This window comes from Misgurnus anguillicaudatus, chromosome 18, assembly GCF_027580225.2.
Source record: "Misgurnus anguillicaudatus chromosome 18, ASM2758022v2, whole genome shotgun sequence".
Classification (NCBI taxonomy): domain Eukaryota; kingdom Metazoa; phylum Chordata; class Actinopteri; order Cypriniformes; family Cobitidae; genus Misgurnus; species Misgurnus anguillicaudatus.
In genome coordinates this window covers 33,407,487-33,425,174 of record NC_073354.2, presented here as the reverse complement: position 1 = coordinate 33,425,174, position 17,688 = coordinate 33,407,487, and the positions used below count along the sequence as shown (strand labels likewise).

The 17,688-nt window shown below is 38.2% G+C and overlaps 1 protein-coding gene across 4 annotated transcripts in view; it reads left to right on the top strand.

Annotated features, from left to right (window-relative positions):
- The first annotated feature begins 2,336 nt into the window (after window positions 1-2,336).
- The window catches only part of mark3b (MAP/microtubule affinity-regulating kinase 3b), a 94,629-nt gene continuing 79,277 nt past the window's right edge, over window positions 2,337-17,688 (top strand). Inside the window, exons 1-3 of one of the 4 annotated variants that reach the window (XM_073856362.1) lie at window positions 2,337-3,232; window positions 16,551-16,742; window positions 17,450-17,503. In XM_073856362.1, coding sequence (XP_073712463.1) covers window positions 3,182-3,232; window positions 16,551-16,742; window positions 17,450-17,503 — 297 coding nt within the window. In that variant the 5' untranslated portion in view covers window positions 2,337-3,181. Of the gene's footprint in view, window positions 3,233-7,203; window positions 7,387-16,550; window positions 16,743-17,449; window positions 17,504-17,688 lie in introns of those variants that run through there. The other 3 variants (XM_073856364.1, XM_073856365.1, XM_073856363.1) reach the window with 3 other exon arrangements.

Here is a 17,688-nt window from a genome sequence, read left to right as displayed (position 1 = left end):
ACCCTTACGAAAATTAACCATTTTTTGTGGTAAAAGTGTAGAAACCATGGTTTTTTGATGTACTGATTACTATCAGCAAAACCATGGTTTAAAAATCCAGCAAAGACCAGCATAAACTGGTAGCTGTTTTTTGCTGGTTTAAGGTGGCAGTAGCTGGTTTAAGCTGGTTCTCCCAGCCTGGCAATGCTGGTGGGTCAGCTGGTCTTCCAGCCTGTCCAGCTAAGTCCAGCTAGACCAGCTTAAAAAGTGCCCAAAACCCAACTAGCTTGCTAGACCAGCAACAGCTAAAACCAGCTTATGTTGGTCTTAGCTGTTTTTTTTTCAGTAGGGTTACTACAGTAACCATAGTGTAACTATGGTTTTTGAAAACCATGCACTACACCCTGCTGAAAAAAACAGCTAAAACTAGCTTAAGCTGGTCAAGCTGGTTTTAGCTGGTCTCCCAGCCTGGTCATAGCTGGTGTATCATGCTGATTTAAGAGGGGTTTTGGCAACTTTTTATAGCTGGTCAGGCTGGTTTTACCTGGTCAGGCTGGTGTAAGCTGGTCAGGATGGCTGGTTTTAGCTTGTTTAAGCTGTTTTTTAGCAGGGCAGTAACCATGTATTTTTGGTTTTAACTTTAGTAAAACCATGGTTAATTTTCATAAGGGTAAGAGCAGCATGAGGTGGTTTTAGTTGGCTTAACGTGGCAGTAGCTGGTCTTCCAGCCTGATATCCAGCTAGACCACCTGAAAAAGTTACCAAAGCTAGACCAGCTTGCTACACCAGCTTAAACCAGCTCATCAGTTTATGCTGTGTTTTTTTCCCAGAAATTTCTAGGTATTTGAGTGAAGAAATAACATATTGTTTTTTTCCAGTGAATCACTACATTCTCCAAAAGCTGGTGTCACCTACCTTTACTTTCTCTTTAAAATATGAAGACTTGAAATGTGCCATAGTCTACAGTATTATAAGAATATAAACAAAGTACTTTACTAAAGTTAAAAATAAATGTAGGTCTCAAGGGGGATAATTTCACTTTTAGTAGTGAGCACTAGGCCTCAGCATGTCTGACAGAAAAGTTGTTGATGTGAGTCAATTCTCAGGTAATAGTTCAGGAAATACTGTAGGTTTATATTAAAGCACAGTTGTATTTATCCTACATGCTCTGTTTATGTTTAATCGCAAACCCAGTCTTACCTGTTTTGACATACAAGTGTGTGTACAGTATATTTAATATTCATTATAGGTTTTCTGGATTTTCTTTTTTTTACTAAATGAAATCAAATTGCATCTGCACATTTGAAAACGAAACCATTATTTATAAGCCTTAAGATCACCTTAATTTCTTAATAAGACTGATTAAGTCATTAATCACACCCTTTATAGTGAAACGCCCTATGACCACTAGGGGGCAGTAAGCAATCATAAATATGAGGAAGATTACCTACAACAGCAGTTTTGGTACTGTAGGTCTTAAGTTTAAGTCTTAATTGTATTAAAAAGGTTTACATTTGCAAATTCAGCTCACTGTGAAAGGACGTTTATATGATGTGTCTGTGTTAAGATCATATCAGTGAATATAAAATGCACTGTAAAATCTCCAATAATATAAACTTAAAAACAAAGATGTTTTGTCTTTTTTCAGCCAGGTAATACAAATAAAATTAAATTGATTTTGCCAATTTTTAATTTTCTATTTGAAGTCATTGAGGTTCTCAACCACTAGAGGGCCTCAGTATGACTTATAATTGTTTAAAATAATACAAAACAAGCAAATGAGGTAAATAAACAACTAAAAAACAACTTCTTAGTGTTTGATTATGTTTATACTGAATACACATATTTTTTTTAATATACATCTATAAGCAAAATATAAGCCATGGATGTGTGTGTTATCTGCCATGCAGAACAAGAGCCATTCAATTTAAATCATTGTTTTATATTTCTATTTTATTATGTTTCTTTAAAATAAAGATGATATGTTTATCAATCCTTTATCAGCTCAAAAAAAAAAGTTGACAATTTTAATCATTACGAGACAGACTATGATATCATATAATATAGTATCATATAGCCTATTATAAATACAATACCATAGCAGACATAGCAGTAAAAGATGGCAAAACACAAGAAGCATATTTTCAAAATGTTTAAAGTAAATTATATTATGGTTCTATACGATTAAAAATAAATGATGAGTTCTTCCATAAAATAACTATTTTTGGTTTCACAAAAAAACTTTCGGTCAAAAACGGGTCTTAGAAGTTTTTTTTAAATGCTTTTATTATAAGAATTTTTCACACCTGTCTGCAACGGAAAGATACTACACAGCCTGAACATTTGTAAACCTTACTTTGTTCAAGTCTATCGTATTAACAAAACACAGCGCGTGCGAAATGAATTAATCCACATTCCCACGTCATCGGGGTGGGCGATCTGACCATGAAGCATTTGGGTACCATTGAGTTATTTTGCCGGGTTCCGTGCGCCAGGCAGGTCCATCTTTCTCCTTAGTACCCCAGCAACAACAAACAGCGCCGCGCCGTCCAATGAGCTTTTTCAGCCGCCTCTGTCCTCACTTCCTCCGGCTGGGCTGCGCTGCGCTCGGTGCGCTGGGTTTGGCTTGGCAGCATCAGCCAGCAGCACGCAGCCATCTTGGACTCATCTATATCTGGGCTGGCAAAGCCCACAGTTCGGGATGAGAGAGATTTAAACAACCTGTGGTGATCAAAAAGAGATCGACTGGAGTTCATGTGGGACTTGAATAAACGACTTGCGGTTGAAGATTTTTAAAACGCGCGTCAAGACGCAGAGCCGGTTTTACGCGGTCCCCCTCCCCTTTTCCTTGTTTGAAGACTGTGTGCAGTTTCCGAAGGGCCTGTTAACTGTGCTGGAGTTTCACAATTGGCACTTTTTAAAGTTTTGTTTTTTCAAAACAATCCAGTTGGCTAAATAGGTTATGACCTGTTGGTTGCCAGATCTTTGTGGAAAGTTGCTCCCCTTCGTGCCGCGGGTGACCTGTTGTGCCGTTACGCGTCTGGATAAATGATTGCATTATTCTGGAGCTCTGTGCTGGAATTTGGCATCGCTGTTGATGTTGGTCCATGATCTTCATCAGCTTGTGCACGGCAGCTGTCCACCCTGCGAACTGATAGGACTTGGACCGCAAGATCCACTTTGGAGATAAAGACACATTAAAATGTCAACCAGAACCCCGTTACCTACTGTCAACGAAAGAGACACAGAGAACGTGAGTATGAAAAGCCATTTTAATTAGTAGATGTTGTGTGTCTATTTGCACGTGTGCTATTTATTTATTCTGAAATTTAATCCACTTTTAAACTTTCGAGCATTGGTATTCATATGGTAATCAGGGGGACTGTTAATGTGCAAGTATTTCGCACCATTGTGATGTTTTCTTGTCAGGAAAGAGTAGTCAGTTAGTGCAGATGTTTTCTCATCTGTCGCGGTCACAGTTTTTTCAGAATAAACATAACCACGCGTGACTCTCACGAGCGCTGCTTCACACCTCAAAAGATCTGTCAAGTCACCATCATGCGACTTCCTGTAGTGCAACAATATTGTTTCAACCTAAACGATATTTTCCCACAATAATGTAACAGTATTTCAGTGTAACAGTATTTCTGCTATAATATTACGGTTTAACAGTATGTGAGATACAGTGTAACAATATTTTCGCAATATTTCTGATAGTGGAACCATAATGTGCACTACAGTCAGGGCTGGAAATGGCAGAAATTCACTGAGGGGACTCTAGTTTGGTGGTGGGGGGTTAGATCAGTGGTTCCCAACCTTTTTCACTTAAAGGCCCCCTAGTTGCCCACAACATTTGAAGGCCCCCCACTCACTCACTTTTTCCCAAATAAAATTAACTAGAGTTTGGAATGACTAGACAGATTCGTCAAAGAAATAAGAAACATCTTATTTTAATGCTTGTTTTGTGCAATTTTAAGTCACCTTGGAAATCTGCGGAGGCCCCCCTGTGGGCCCCGGACCCCTGTTTGGAAACACTGGTGCTGCGTCCGAAACCGCCTAGGTAGGCGAAAAGCAGTAGGCAAGGCGAGTAGCATGTCCGAATACATAATATTCCAAAAACAGTAGGCGAAAAGTACCCGGATGACCTACTACTTCCATGATGCCCCTGGAGCGGAGTTATGCAACGAAGAAGAAGAGGTGAAGTGGCGATGCGGCTGTTTTCGCGCTGGTATGACATGGCGTGATGACGATGTATGTCACGTAATGTATCAACGTGGCGGATGTAGTAGGTCCGAATCGCGTTCAGCAGCTTTCCAAGTATACTCCCCGCGGCTACACGAGGATGGCCGCGTTCGACACTATACGCAATACAAATGATTTCTTATTCAAATTATTAGTCTAACAGACAGCACTGATTTGGCGACATTTTACAGTACATTAAAACATTAGGATTGGTGAAGAAAAGAAACTGATCCACCAATGCAAACAAAGTTTAGAACAAACAACAAGACAACAAAGAACAGGAATTAAACATTATGGTAACAAACATGCTTCAGCTTTCTGTTCTTGGAAGAAGTAAAAGTTAAAGAAGAACGTGTGTGTGCAAATGCTGTCTATTTCTTTTGTATAATTGTTTGCAGTAAATATTTTTACGCGCATGCGCTGTTGTACGCGGACTGTACACGCACTGTCCGCACAACCTCAAATTTTGGGCTGCACACGGACGGTCTGCGCGGCCGACCGCGGACCCTCCTGATGACGAAAATGACGTCATGCGGACGGCGCACATACGCGGACGTCCCTAGTATACATTCGGCTATAGTTACCAACATTTTTTTTCCATTTTTATTTAAGCCATTATGCAAACACTGTAAACAATTCATAAAGGGGAGTCGGGCCAACTACCAAAACACACTTGTAGCCAATCAGCAGTAAGGGGCGTGTCTACTAACCAACATCGTTATCTGGGTTGCGTATGTGTGGGGCGGGTCTATCAAAAGAAGGTCCAGATTCTATTGGGGTAGGGGCATGTTTGTTTAGGTGATTTCTAATAGGGCTGTCACAATGATTAAATAATCGTCTCATCGGGATTGTTTGACCTCATTGCGATGATTTCAGATCACCGCAATGATTGTACATTTCTTTAAAAAACACAAGGGGGAGCTGCAGCACATGTATAAATGAGACTGTATCAGATCCTTAACTGACAGTGTAACGTGATGCATGCAAAGCCATTCAATATTTCTTTGATAGCTGCAGATGTTTTTAAATTTTCTGCCATTTTCTCACTCCCTCTAACTTCGGAGACATTCACGATAGTTAGCTGTATCAATATTTTTGCACAGCCCTGGTATGCCCCATTGTCTGCTCGTGAATGCGCACTGAAGGACCAAGTAGAAAGAACTAATTATTAAATAAATGGTTTGTTTTGTTTTCTTTGCTCACAAAAGTGTTCTCGTCGCTTCATAATATTATCATTGTACTACTGATGGCACATGGACCTTTTTTGCGATGTCTTATTCTTTTGGTGAAAGAATTGTGAAAATCAAACTGGAGTCTATGGGATAGTCAAAAGCCTCCCGGTTTTCATCAAAAATATCAAAAAATGTGTTGTGTACGGAAGATAATCAAAGGACTTTGTGGTTTAGATAGAATGATAGTGGGTAAGTGATTTAAAATAAATTGTCTCATTTTCAGTCCTAATACAGTGATATTATTTAACAGATTTCCACTTTAATGCAGTTTAGCTTTTGTTGCAGTTGTTAACTTCAAGAAATTTCTGTCTAGATGTCGACCGATATGTTTTTTTATGGCAGATACAGATATCAAGAAAGCTGATTGGCCGATATGAGGCCGATATAACACAAATGTTATCGCAGTAATTTAAAAGACAAAGAGAAAATGGTGAAACAAACAAAAAAAAAAACATGCAAAACATTTAAAAATATACACTTTTAAAGTACTTAAACATATGAAGAGTTTCGTTGCAAAACGAGATAACCACCGTTTTTTTAATTGTTCAGAAATCTTGTTTTTGGTTGTGCATTCCAATTAATTTCAATTCAACTGCAGTTGGTTTGTTTTGATTTAAACCTTCATAAAAAATACATCTAAGTAGCACCATAAAACAAAATAATAACATGATAACATATATTAAACATGTTTTGACAAAAATGTTAAAGAATGGATTTATCTCGTTTTGCAACGAAACTCTTCATATTTACAAGACATAATTAATGTGGTTCTGACATCTCACCGTACTGTTTGAATAAGTGTGTTGAACTAGTATAGTGTTGTGTGTGGCACAACATAACGTCCTGTTTAAAAGTGAATAATGATTGGTCATGTCAGACTTTGGTTTTACATTGAGTGACACTGAGTGTCTTTTTTATCACTAACATCAAATTTTGCAGCAGGCGCAATGATATTACGTAGCGCCTCCTGAAAGTAGTCCCCTTAGTAACTTTCAATAGCAGGGGACATTCAATTTGCGGGCACTGCGTAATATCATTGCGCCTGCTGCAGCCATGTTACGGCAGCAAAGTCTTTGATTATTACTCCAGAATTGTTCCTAACCATATCGGCCTAGAAAATCACAACTTTTAATTTTCAGTCTGTCTTCGTACATGAGGTTACTACAGAAGAGTCAAGTTTTAAAAAGGAAAAATATCGAAACTCTTTGGTTATTTTTTAGCGTGATGCTAATGGTGTAATTAGATTCAATGGATTATGCTAAGCTATGCTAAAAGTGATACCCCCAGACCCAGAGATCAGCTGAATGGATCTCAAAACAGTAAAAATCAAATGTTTAACTCTACAGGAGCTGAAAATGAGCATATTTTCCAAAAAGTGGAGTGTCCCTTTAAGTAATAGGGAATTTAAAAAAATAATAGCCGATAAAAAAATCGGCCGATATATCGGCCTCTGCAATATATTGTCCTTTCACTATTTCTATCATCTACTCTCCTTGCTTTAAACTTGTATGGAACACAAAATGAAATGTTGGATAGAATGTTAAAGTGACAGTGACGGTTCTCAAAAGTTGAAAAGTTGTGAAAGGAGATTAAAAAGTTACAGATAAAAAAGTAAGCCTCTATCTTACCTGCCTTATTACGCAGTATCACCACTGGTTAGTCCTTAAGTGACGAAAATGCCCTACTGAGGTACCCAGAGAGAGCGAGAGAAATAGAGAGAGAGAAAGCTCCAGTCATTCATTTGCACCCCTCGGACCTCAGACGACAAGTGTCGGAAATGTTTTCACGCTCCACTGAGCTTTGGTTTGTGCCAGGCGATCAATAAGCTGTCAGCATCACAAAAACAGGCAGATTGTCTCTTTCAACGCCATTCACATCGCCAGTGCTAGAAATGAAGGGCTCCCACTCCGTCAAGAGGCACCGCATAACTATAGTAAGTGCTAATTATTCATTCGAATTAGACTGAATCAATTTAGGATGGAGAAATTGGGCTTTTGTCATACCCAAAGCCTCTCGGAGAACAAGTAGATTTGTTGACTGTGGAAGTCTGATGCATTTGAATATTGTCAAGGTTTTGAGCGTTCCTGGCAAATCTGAACTGTGTATAGTAGTAGGTTTTATAATGAGCCTAAAAGGCATAAGAACAGACACTAAGACTACATTAAATAGATATTGACAGCATGATGCTTTGAAGAAACCGAACGTCTAGATCTTATCATCACCTCAGATTGTTTTTATAGTTGGCTTGTATGTTATGATAAAGAAATATTACTGTGTGCTCTTGCGTGTCCTAGATGAGCTTGTCCTAGAGGAAGAATTTAGGACACAGTCTTTTTAAGGCTCTCTCAGGGTCCTACATAAAATGTGCTTCAGTTAAATTGGCTCTGGAGTTTTAGAGATGTTATGCATTTATGATTTAAGCTTTTAATGTTTTATAGATCGAAAGCAAAACAATGCCCTGATAAGAGAAAGCATGCCTGGGCTAGTCAATGTTGAGTCAACACCTGCTTTTAAAAATCACGTCAGATGTACTTAATCACCTGGCAGATTTATCAAAATTTGATATAAATATCGATTTACTTTATTGTTATTTATCAAATTACTTCGCCATTTGTAGTTGTTGATAATAATACGTGCCCTATTACTCATTTTGGTGATCAACAGTGCTTAGATGAGTCAGATAAATTATAGGGTGGAAGAATACACCCGCTGGTTCATGGCTGCATTCTCATACTGTTTGGTTTAAGATATCGGTAACATGTAAAAACTTCGCACATTTTAAAGGTTGTCTCACAGCACTGATATCATTGTCATGTTACGTGGTAGTTTTGTTAAGTTTTCTTTATGATTACACTCCCCCTTGAGAAAAAAATGAAGGACTTGCGCAGAATTTGACCCAAGATGCGTTGTGTGATATCATCATTTTGCACGATGCTTTTTCTGCTTCAAAGTAAGCGTATGCTGCTTTAAAGTAAAAGCATGTAATGTGAGTACAGCTATAAAATATCTTATTTAGATCAAGGAAATAAGAGACTGTTTGAAAAACCGACTTATGCTGGATGGCCATGGCAATGAGCGAACTCCGTTCGTTGTGTCCACTTTTTATGGTTTTTATTGTAACTGCAAGTCATGGACACAACTAAATAATTTATTAAAAGAATACAAAAATAATTGTTTGCATGCAGTTATATGATGGATTAAGGCTATGTCCACACGAAGCCGGTGCATTCCCTATCCGATCATTTTTTTCCCTTGCTCTAAAAAAGAATCCGTAAACACGAAACCACTGAAACCGACTGAAAGCGGTGTAGTATATATGCCGGACCAGTATGGGGCGCTGTAATTCTGCCACAGATATACACTATACACGGAGAAGAAGACTTTGAGCATTCGCATAACCAACGTATGGTGTTGTCCATGATCGCTTGTTGGTCACCACAATTGCATAGAAGTAATAGATTTTGCTGTAATAAAGCTAGTAGGCTTTAGTAGCTTCTGTAGCACGAACACAATCACGTAGTCCGCCGTTATTGTTGTTGCTGTTACGTGTGACGCTTCCAACACGTGACGTGATGACGTTTTCGCTTCACAAAATATACGGATTGGCTGTACAGACGAAACCGCAAGGGTGTCGGTTTCAGATTTATCCACTTTAGGACCCGGTTTTAAAAAAATAGCGGATTCAGTCTCCCAAAACGCCGGATCCGTGTGGATGAAACGCCAATACGATAACAAATTTATATACGTATACGGTGATACGCGTCTCCGTGTGGACAGCCCCTAAGAATGAGATTTAAGTTAAAGCAACACTATGTAGTTTCCATGTAAAAATGACTTACAGCTCCCCCATGTGGTTGAAAAGCGCAACAGTGCCTGGTATCAGACACTCTTCTGCAGGCAGGAGGAGGGGCGGGGCTGTGTTTCCTACCCTCCACTGCCACTTTCAGAGTGTGCTTGTAGCAGCTAGGAGGCTGCTCAGGTTGCACCAACAGTACAATTTGTCCAGTTAAAAGTTGTTTTATCACTGAAATAATTTTAGAGACATTATTTAAAGGTAAAAAAACTACATAGTGTTGCTTTAATGCATGGTTTATTGAATTTCAGTGCATTTTATTTTTATTCTAAATGAAATGTATAACAATAAATGTCAATGAAATAAAGAGACTACAGGTTCTTAAGGTCAGAAAGGTCATAAAAATGTGTCTATGCTATACTTTTGAGTCATAAGGCCTTTTCACCCAGAGGTTACGGGAAATACACGGAAAATGCATCTGGGATTATTCCGGGATTATTTGATTTTTGGTTCATTCACACTGCCAATGATCCCGTAAAGACACATGATGTATTTAAAGGTCCCATTCTTTCTGTGTTTTTAAAGCTTTGATTGTGTTTACAGTGCGCAATATAACATGTGTTCATGAGTCGCGTGTAAAAAACGCAGAATTTTTCACACAATTTACTTATTTATAGCGCTGTTTTCACTGTCCTCAAAACGGGCTGATGATCTATTCCTTGATCTATGAAGTCCCTCCTTCAGAAATACGTAACGAGTTCTGATTGTGTAGTTTGTTTAGTGTGTTGTGATTTGATAGCAGCTTAGCTTCCCGTTAGCTTAGCTGGCGACTGACGTATTCCAGTGGGCGGAGTTTAGTCAAAAAACTGTTCTACTGACGTCATTAAAGCAGAAAGTAGAGGCCTGTAGTCCAAATCGGCCGTTCACTGTAAGCTTTGGAAGGCGAATTCTGTTAAAGAAAATATATCGCCTGGCAGTCAACTTTAAGTTTTATAATTTTACAGGTATTATTTGCTATTATAGCAACATTACACACTAACTAAAGTTTGAAAAATGGGATCAGGAAAAACTTGACCTTTAAAGTCCTGCACTTGGTAGGTTTTTTCCACAGCGTCTGATGTTTGATAATTATCAGTAATTTTTTATCTCGAGAAACGTGTGTGCATTTTAGTTTATGACAAGATCATAAGGGGCGTGCGATGTGCTGTTCTGTCATGCTGAATAATTTTAGCTTTAGCACCGATAGTGAGGAGCTCCCTGATCTCAGGCTTCAGTCCAGTTGGCCAACATTTCTCGTTGTGAATGTTGATTTGCGTTTAAATCCCTGTGTCAAAGAGCTGAATCGTAACTTCTTGCACCTCCTCACTACGACACGCCCCTTATGGCATTGTTTATGCTTCTTGCTCACACAGAATGCTTTCTGTGAATGTTACGGCAGTGTTACTAGGTCCTCTTTTTGGGAGCAATCCCAGAACAATTACGGGACGTTTGTGTTCACACAGAAGCCTCTCTGCCAATTTTACAGAAATTTTCTTGCACCAAAGTGCTGTGTGAATAAGTGATTAAATGTTTTTGCAGGTTTAGTAGTTTGAAATAAGAATCCCGTGCTTGCCAATTCAAGTAATTTAGTTTTTTACAAAAAAAAAACACTCAAAAAACCCCACAGTTTTCACAAAATTTGAATAAAGCCGCCACAAAACCAAGCAGTTTTTGCTGCAGAAATCATGAAAAAACTTTGTTCTGTCCTGTGGTGACTGACATTTGGGAACTGATATTTAGTCAGTAGTATTAGGAACTTGTTTGCGATGTGTTCCTGTAATTGTCTTCATTGTCTTTAATTCCTGTTATCACTACCTCTTGGATAGCTGAATAGAATAGTAACATTGATGACTTATAGCCAGGTAAAATAAGCTATGTGAATTTGTTAAACATAGTTGATTTTTAGTCTCATAGCATGCTGGGACAGAGGTATTATGCCTGCTCCTGCTTATGCTGTCTTTAAAGGGGAAAATTTTTAAAGACTTTTTTTAAGATGTCAAATAAATCTTTGGTGTCCCCACTCTATTTGAAGTTTTAGCTCAAAATACCATATAGATACACGTTTTCCCACAGAAAATGTGTTAGTTAAAGTGGTAGGATTGGCGGATGGGCGGGGCTATTCTCCGAGATGTTTTATTAACTGTTATCCTCCAGACAGTGACAGTCCGGACCACGTCTTTCTCATTTCGGCCAGGTGGCGCGCATGCCCGCTCGCGGTGTTAAGCGCGTCGCGCTATTCTCCGAGATGCACTTGACGGCCTTTTGTGCAGCTATTTTTTTTTTTTTTTTGGATGACCACCTAGTCAAGGCGGTAGGGTTTTCAAGCTTAGGCGGGCTGCCTGAACTGAAAAGTACTGCGGGAAACCTTGAGATAAATTATCATGCATGTAAAATTTGCCACTTCGTAGGTGTGAGCAAAAATTAGGTGTTTCTGGGTATGTCCTTTTAAATGCAAATGAGCTGATTTCATTATCCGGTATTATCCCCTTCTGACATCACAAGGGGAGCCAAATTTCAATTACCTATTTTTTCACATGCTTGCAGAGTAGTGCTGTGTTCAAAATATCGATACAACGATACATCGTCATGGACGCCTGACGATGCGTGCATCGATACAGCACCTTCCGTATCGATTCGGATGCACTTTTGAAAGTAACGTGACAAATTGCTGTTGATCCGTGATCCATATGGAAAGGACGTATGTGTCCCGCAGAGTATGTAGAGTTAAAGGTAGCGGGGTATACTTTCACTTTGCGTGTCTGTCTCGCTGGCGCACGTGTCTGCATAGTGAGCCGCGTACTTGCGCTCTCTCTCTTGCGCGCGCATTAAAGTCAATGAGTTCAGTATGAAAGCGCAGATATCTTAGCCTATACTACTGCAAAGGGCTTTATTAGCCATGCTCTTATAAAACAGTACTAATGCATTTGAGAAGAAACACGACAAAGATATGCATGTGAAAAGTGTACATCTAGAGAAGAGATACAGAGCTACTTCAAACTATAACTGTCACATTAATAATCTGGTTTCTATTAAATAGTATTAAGTCTGACTGCATGTTTATAGATATATTCATAGATGTAGAATAATGAGAGACAAGAGTAAGGCACCATCTTTGTAAAACTGCGTTTAAAAAGTACTAACTCTGGTATTTTAAGTATTTCTAATAGCTAATAAATGAATGGCAAAAACCCAACTGTTACAACACTGCTTATTCAATGTATAATAAACAGATAATTATAATAATAATGTTACTAAATTCTGAACAAAAATGTAATTCAAAATAGTCTTGTATCGTGATGCGCATTGTATCGGGGCCCTTGTATCGGGATACGTATCGTATCGGGAAATTGTTGGCGATACACAGCCCTATTGCAGAGAATGGTTTACCCAAACTAAGTTACTAGGTTGTTCTTAATCACATTTTCTAGGTTGATAGAAGCACTGGAGACCCAATTATAAAACTTAAACATAAAAAAGTCAGATTTTCAGGATATGTCCCCTTTAAAGCAATTCACTTAAATGCTATTAATATAATGTATAATTATTAATAATAGTAATTATTATTAATTAATGTAAAGAAATATAATGTATAAAGCCATTTTTCTAGAACTTTTCTAGAAAACTTTTGAACCCCACTGCACACTGTAGATATTTGAAGTTATTCTGGTCTTGGCAGCTGTCATGCATACTCTGTTACTTTGTGGTAGGACTGCTAAAAGATTATTGATTTTGACCTAAAGCTGAATTTTTAATGGATTGAATGACTATGTGATTGATGATTCATCACTATATGATGCTGAATCCATACTGGCATGATTATAAGTGCTGCTTCATGAACTCTTAAGGGTTTTATGCGTTGATGGTGCTTTTGAACCTTAAAGGCCATACTGAGCATTTCATTTTCCACAATTTATATAGCAATAAAACTGAGTCATATTGTTAATAATATTTATACTATTTGAACTATTCTTATCACCCTTATAGACTTGGTTTGAATGTCAAACTTGAGGAATCTTGAAGCACTTGGTTCCCTCCTCCTGACCAGCGTGAGTCAGGCAACATCTTGTTGATCTGTCTCCCAGATATTTTTAAAGCTCCAGCAACGTCATAGTTCATTTCCTACAGCCTTTATTGAGAGATCTTGTTCATTTTACTTTCTCCAGCCGGCACGCGTGCTGCTCTCCGTGTTTCTCGGCATCAGATATTGTTATTAAGATATCTGTTTGAGCTTTCGTGAGCTAATTTAAGTTCCTCTGTTCCAGATGGACCTGCGTGCTGTTTGAAAGCATGTGATAGATGAGTCCTCAGTGTGCAAGCTCGTGCTGTCATCTTTGCCTTTTGTTTGTTCAGTGATACTGACGTGTTGTTTAATAGATTTCTACAACCATGGGTCCTAATTATCATCAGTCATCCAATACGGTTATGAGTTATTGATGTAGTGAGGTGGCTGGGTGGCTTTTTCTTGCGAGCGATTACAATCCAGACTCCGTTTGAGATGTTAAAGGAATATTCCATTTTCTTAAAGGGGTCATATCGTGAAAATCAGACTTTTTGCATTTTTAAGTGCTATAATTGGGTCCCCAGTGCTTCTGTCGAACTGGAGGATGTGATCGGGATTAACCCAGTAACTTTGTTTGGGTGAGCCATTTTCTGCAAGCGTGTGAAAAATTGGGTCGTTCAGAGGTTGCCTGTTTTGTGAGGTAGGTAGTAAGGCGAATTACAATAATACCGCCCCCTTTATCTGCAATATCCAACCACAGCACTGCCATAGTGCAGAGAGAAAGAGAGAAAGTAAAAAGTACTTGACAGCACAATTGAGTTTCAATTACAACAAACCACCATCATTGTGATCAGTGTTTGCACTTCATCCGCTCATTTGCATTTTAAACGACACCCAAAAACGGCACACTTTTGCTCAGGCCTACAAATGATCAATTTTTACATGCTATAATAAATTAGCTGTGGAGTATTTTGAGCTAAAACTTCACATACAAACTCTGGGGACAGCAAAGATTTATTTTACATCTTAAAAAAATGTCATAATATGACCCCTTTAAAAGAAAAATCCAGATAATTTACTCACCACAATGTCATCCAAAATGTTGATGTCTTTCTTTGTTCAGTGAAGAAATTATGTTTTTTGAGGAAAACATTGCAGGATTTTCTCATTTTAATGGACTTCAATAGACACCAACAATTAATACATAACTCAACACTTAACAGTTTTTTTCAACGGAGTTTCAAAGGAATATAAACATTCCCAAACGAGGCATAAGGGTCTTATCTAGCAAAACGATTGTCATTTTTGACAAGAAAAATTAAAAATATACACTTTTAAAGCACAACTTCTCGTCTAGATCCGGTCTTGATGCGCTAGCTGACCCAACGCAATACGTCATCACGTCAAGAGGTCACAGAGGACGAACGCGAAACTCCGCCCCAGTGTTTACAAGTGTTGAGAAAGAGGACCGTTCCTACGTTGTTGTATGTCAACTGATACTAGTTAATGTCTTTGTGTCAGTTTATTGTTTATAATGGTCCGCAAATGTGCGTTTTATATTTGTAACACGTGACCTTCCTACGTCACTACGCATTTACGTTAGGTCGCGCTGGACCGGACCTAGACGAAAAGTTGTGGTTTAAAAGAGCATATTTTTTATTTTTCTTGCTAGATAAGACCCTTATGCCTCGTTTGGGATCGTTTATAGACCTTTGAAACTCCGTTGAAAAAAACTGTTAAGTGTTGAGTTAAGTGTTAATTGTTGGTGTCTATTAAAGTCCATTAAAATGAGAAAAATCCTGCAATGTTTTCCTCAAAAAACATAATTTCTTCTCGACTGAACAAAGAAAGACATCAACATTTTGGATGACATGGTGGTGAGTAAATTATCTGGATTTTTCTTTTAAGAAAATGGAATATTCCTTTAAGGAATCTTGAAGCACATTTTATCAACCTTTGGTTCCCTCATCCTGACCAGTTAATTTGCAATACCGCATTTACCCAATTTATAAAAAAAACTGAAGCCAAAACATTATTTACTAATTTTAAATTCTGTGTATGTTTTGATAATCGTTCTGAATCTGATCTCTAACAAAATTCCTTTGCAAAAATGCAATTATTTCAGTTTTTTGCTAACAAAATATTTTTAAAGAAAAATACCCATATTTGAGAGTTTATAAGCAGAGAAAAATATATAGATAGGATGAAAGTTTTTCCCCGTTTTGTTTATTTGAAAGTAGAGGGTCTGTTCTTTCATTTGATATATTTGTATGTTTATATATTTTTAGAAGAAAATTTTCCTGGAAGGCATTTTATGAAACTTTTGTGAAAATCACAAAAAATTCTGGCGGGCAACTTTTCAAAAAATGGCAATAAGTAAAAAAACTTACTTCAATTAGTAACACAAAAAAATTAACTTGCATTTTAAGTGAAAATGCTAAGGTGAAAAACCTTCAAATTGGTAACAACTAAAATATTTAAACATTTACAACTTAAAAATTTTACTCTAAGTGAATTTATACCCGTTACAAATTAAAGTATATTTACAATTTTTCTCCAGCTTTAACTTTTTACGGTGTAGGCGGACTGTAGGCTTTGATGTCACTGCCTGCAAGTACCTGACAAATATCCAGATTCCATGTTTTCCTTGTAGCCAGTTAATTGATTTGCATGAAAACAGGTTTTTATAATAAGCTGATTTTCGATAGATAACCACTAATTTCCTGCATGTCCACCTCTAAAAACTTAACATTCTTATAAATTCTAAGACAGGTACAGAAAGGGTAGGTTTTGTCCATTTCGGCAAAGGCCCAGGTACCTGAGTGAGCACCAAATAATGACAGTCAAAAAGACTTTGTCATTTCAATTCAATGAAAACATTCATTTTGTAAACCAAAATCCTCTATTTGAAAGGATTCAGCTCTTGTATTTTTCCGTGAAAGAGGAAGTCGAAGCAGAAATCCAGGAAACATTTTGGGCAGATTACACGATTCACGTGTCTCCATCCCTAGAGCACAAACAGATGAGACCTAAAACGCTTTGACTGGCACAGTTCACTGAACTATATCCTTGTATGCAGGAAATGAAGAGATGTCCCCGGTGAAGCTCACATTTCAGGGTTGCCGGGTTCAAAAATCTTTATTTATTCGAACGGCAATTTGACATTTACTGTTTTTATTTGCCTGGCACGCCACCATAACAATGCCACTTTTCATTCTCAAAAGTGATTACAATATAAATTTTTCCTTTGTTCTTGTTTCTACAGCACACATCACATACAGATGGGCGAAATGAGGTGTCGTCCCGTCCCGGGCGGTCAGGTGCCCGGTGCCGAAACTCCATCGCCTCCTGTGCCGACGAACAGCCGCATGTCGGCAACTATCGGCTGCTCAAAACCATCGGCAAGGGCAACTTTGCCAAGGTCAAACTGGCACGACACATTCTCACAGGACGAGAGGTGAGCTTTAGTGGAAAACATTTAGTTCATTACAACAAATCCATATTATTGAGTTACTGAATAATGTTTTTCACCACGTGTCAGAAGCAAAAGTTAAAGGCGGGGTGCATGATTAAAACGCTTTGGAAAAGCAGAGTTTCCGGCAGAGTACCAAAACACACTTGTAGCCAATCAGCAGTAAGGGGCGTGTCTACTAACCAACATCGGTGCCTGGGTTGCGTATGTGTGGGGCGGGTCTATCAAAAGAAGGTCCGGATTCTTTTAGTGTAGGGGCGTGTTTGTTTAGGTTATCTCAAATATTAACATTGGCTTTCAGAGATCATGCACCCCGCCTTTAAGACATTTTTCATACATTTTTGCATGTTGACAACATTTGTATGATTCAGCATATTTTCCACTCATCAATGTGATAAAAAAATCTCATTCTCATTACATTTACGCAGTACAAGTAACACTTTATGACTCAAATCAGCACATTTAATCGAATGCAACAGATACAGAGCATTACAGTACTGAGAATTGTGGTGAGAATGACCCAGATATATTTCTGTTTCTCTCTCTCTCTCTCTCTCTCTCTCTCTCTCTCTCTCTCTCTCTCTCTCTCTTTTCATCATCACACTGATGGTCTTTTACTGGCTTTGTGCCGGACCCCAATAACTGGATTCCAGGCAGTAAAATTTGTTTTTTCTCTTCTCTTTTTCTTGCAGGTGGCCATAAAAATAATTGATAAGACACAACTTAATCCTACCAGCCTTCAGAAGGTAAACATTTTAGGATTGCTACTGAGCTATAAAAACTCTGTGCGTCTCCGTTCTTTACCTCCCGTGTGCTTTACTATCCCTTTCAGCAGTTTACAGATAAGGCCATGCAATCCACAATACTCTGAGCAAAGCTTTTATTTTCACTTCTAGAAAAAATTAAACATTAACCAGATTTGTGGCGAGTG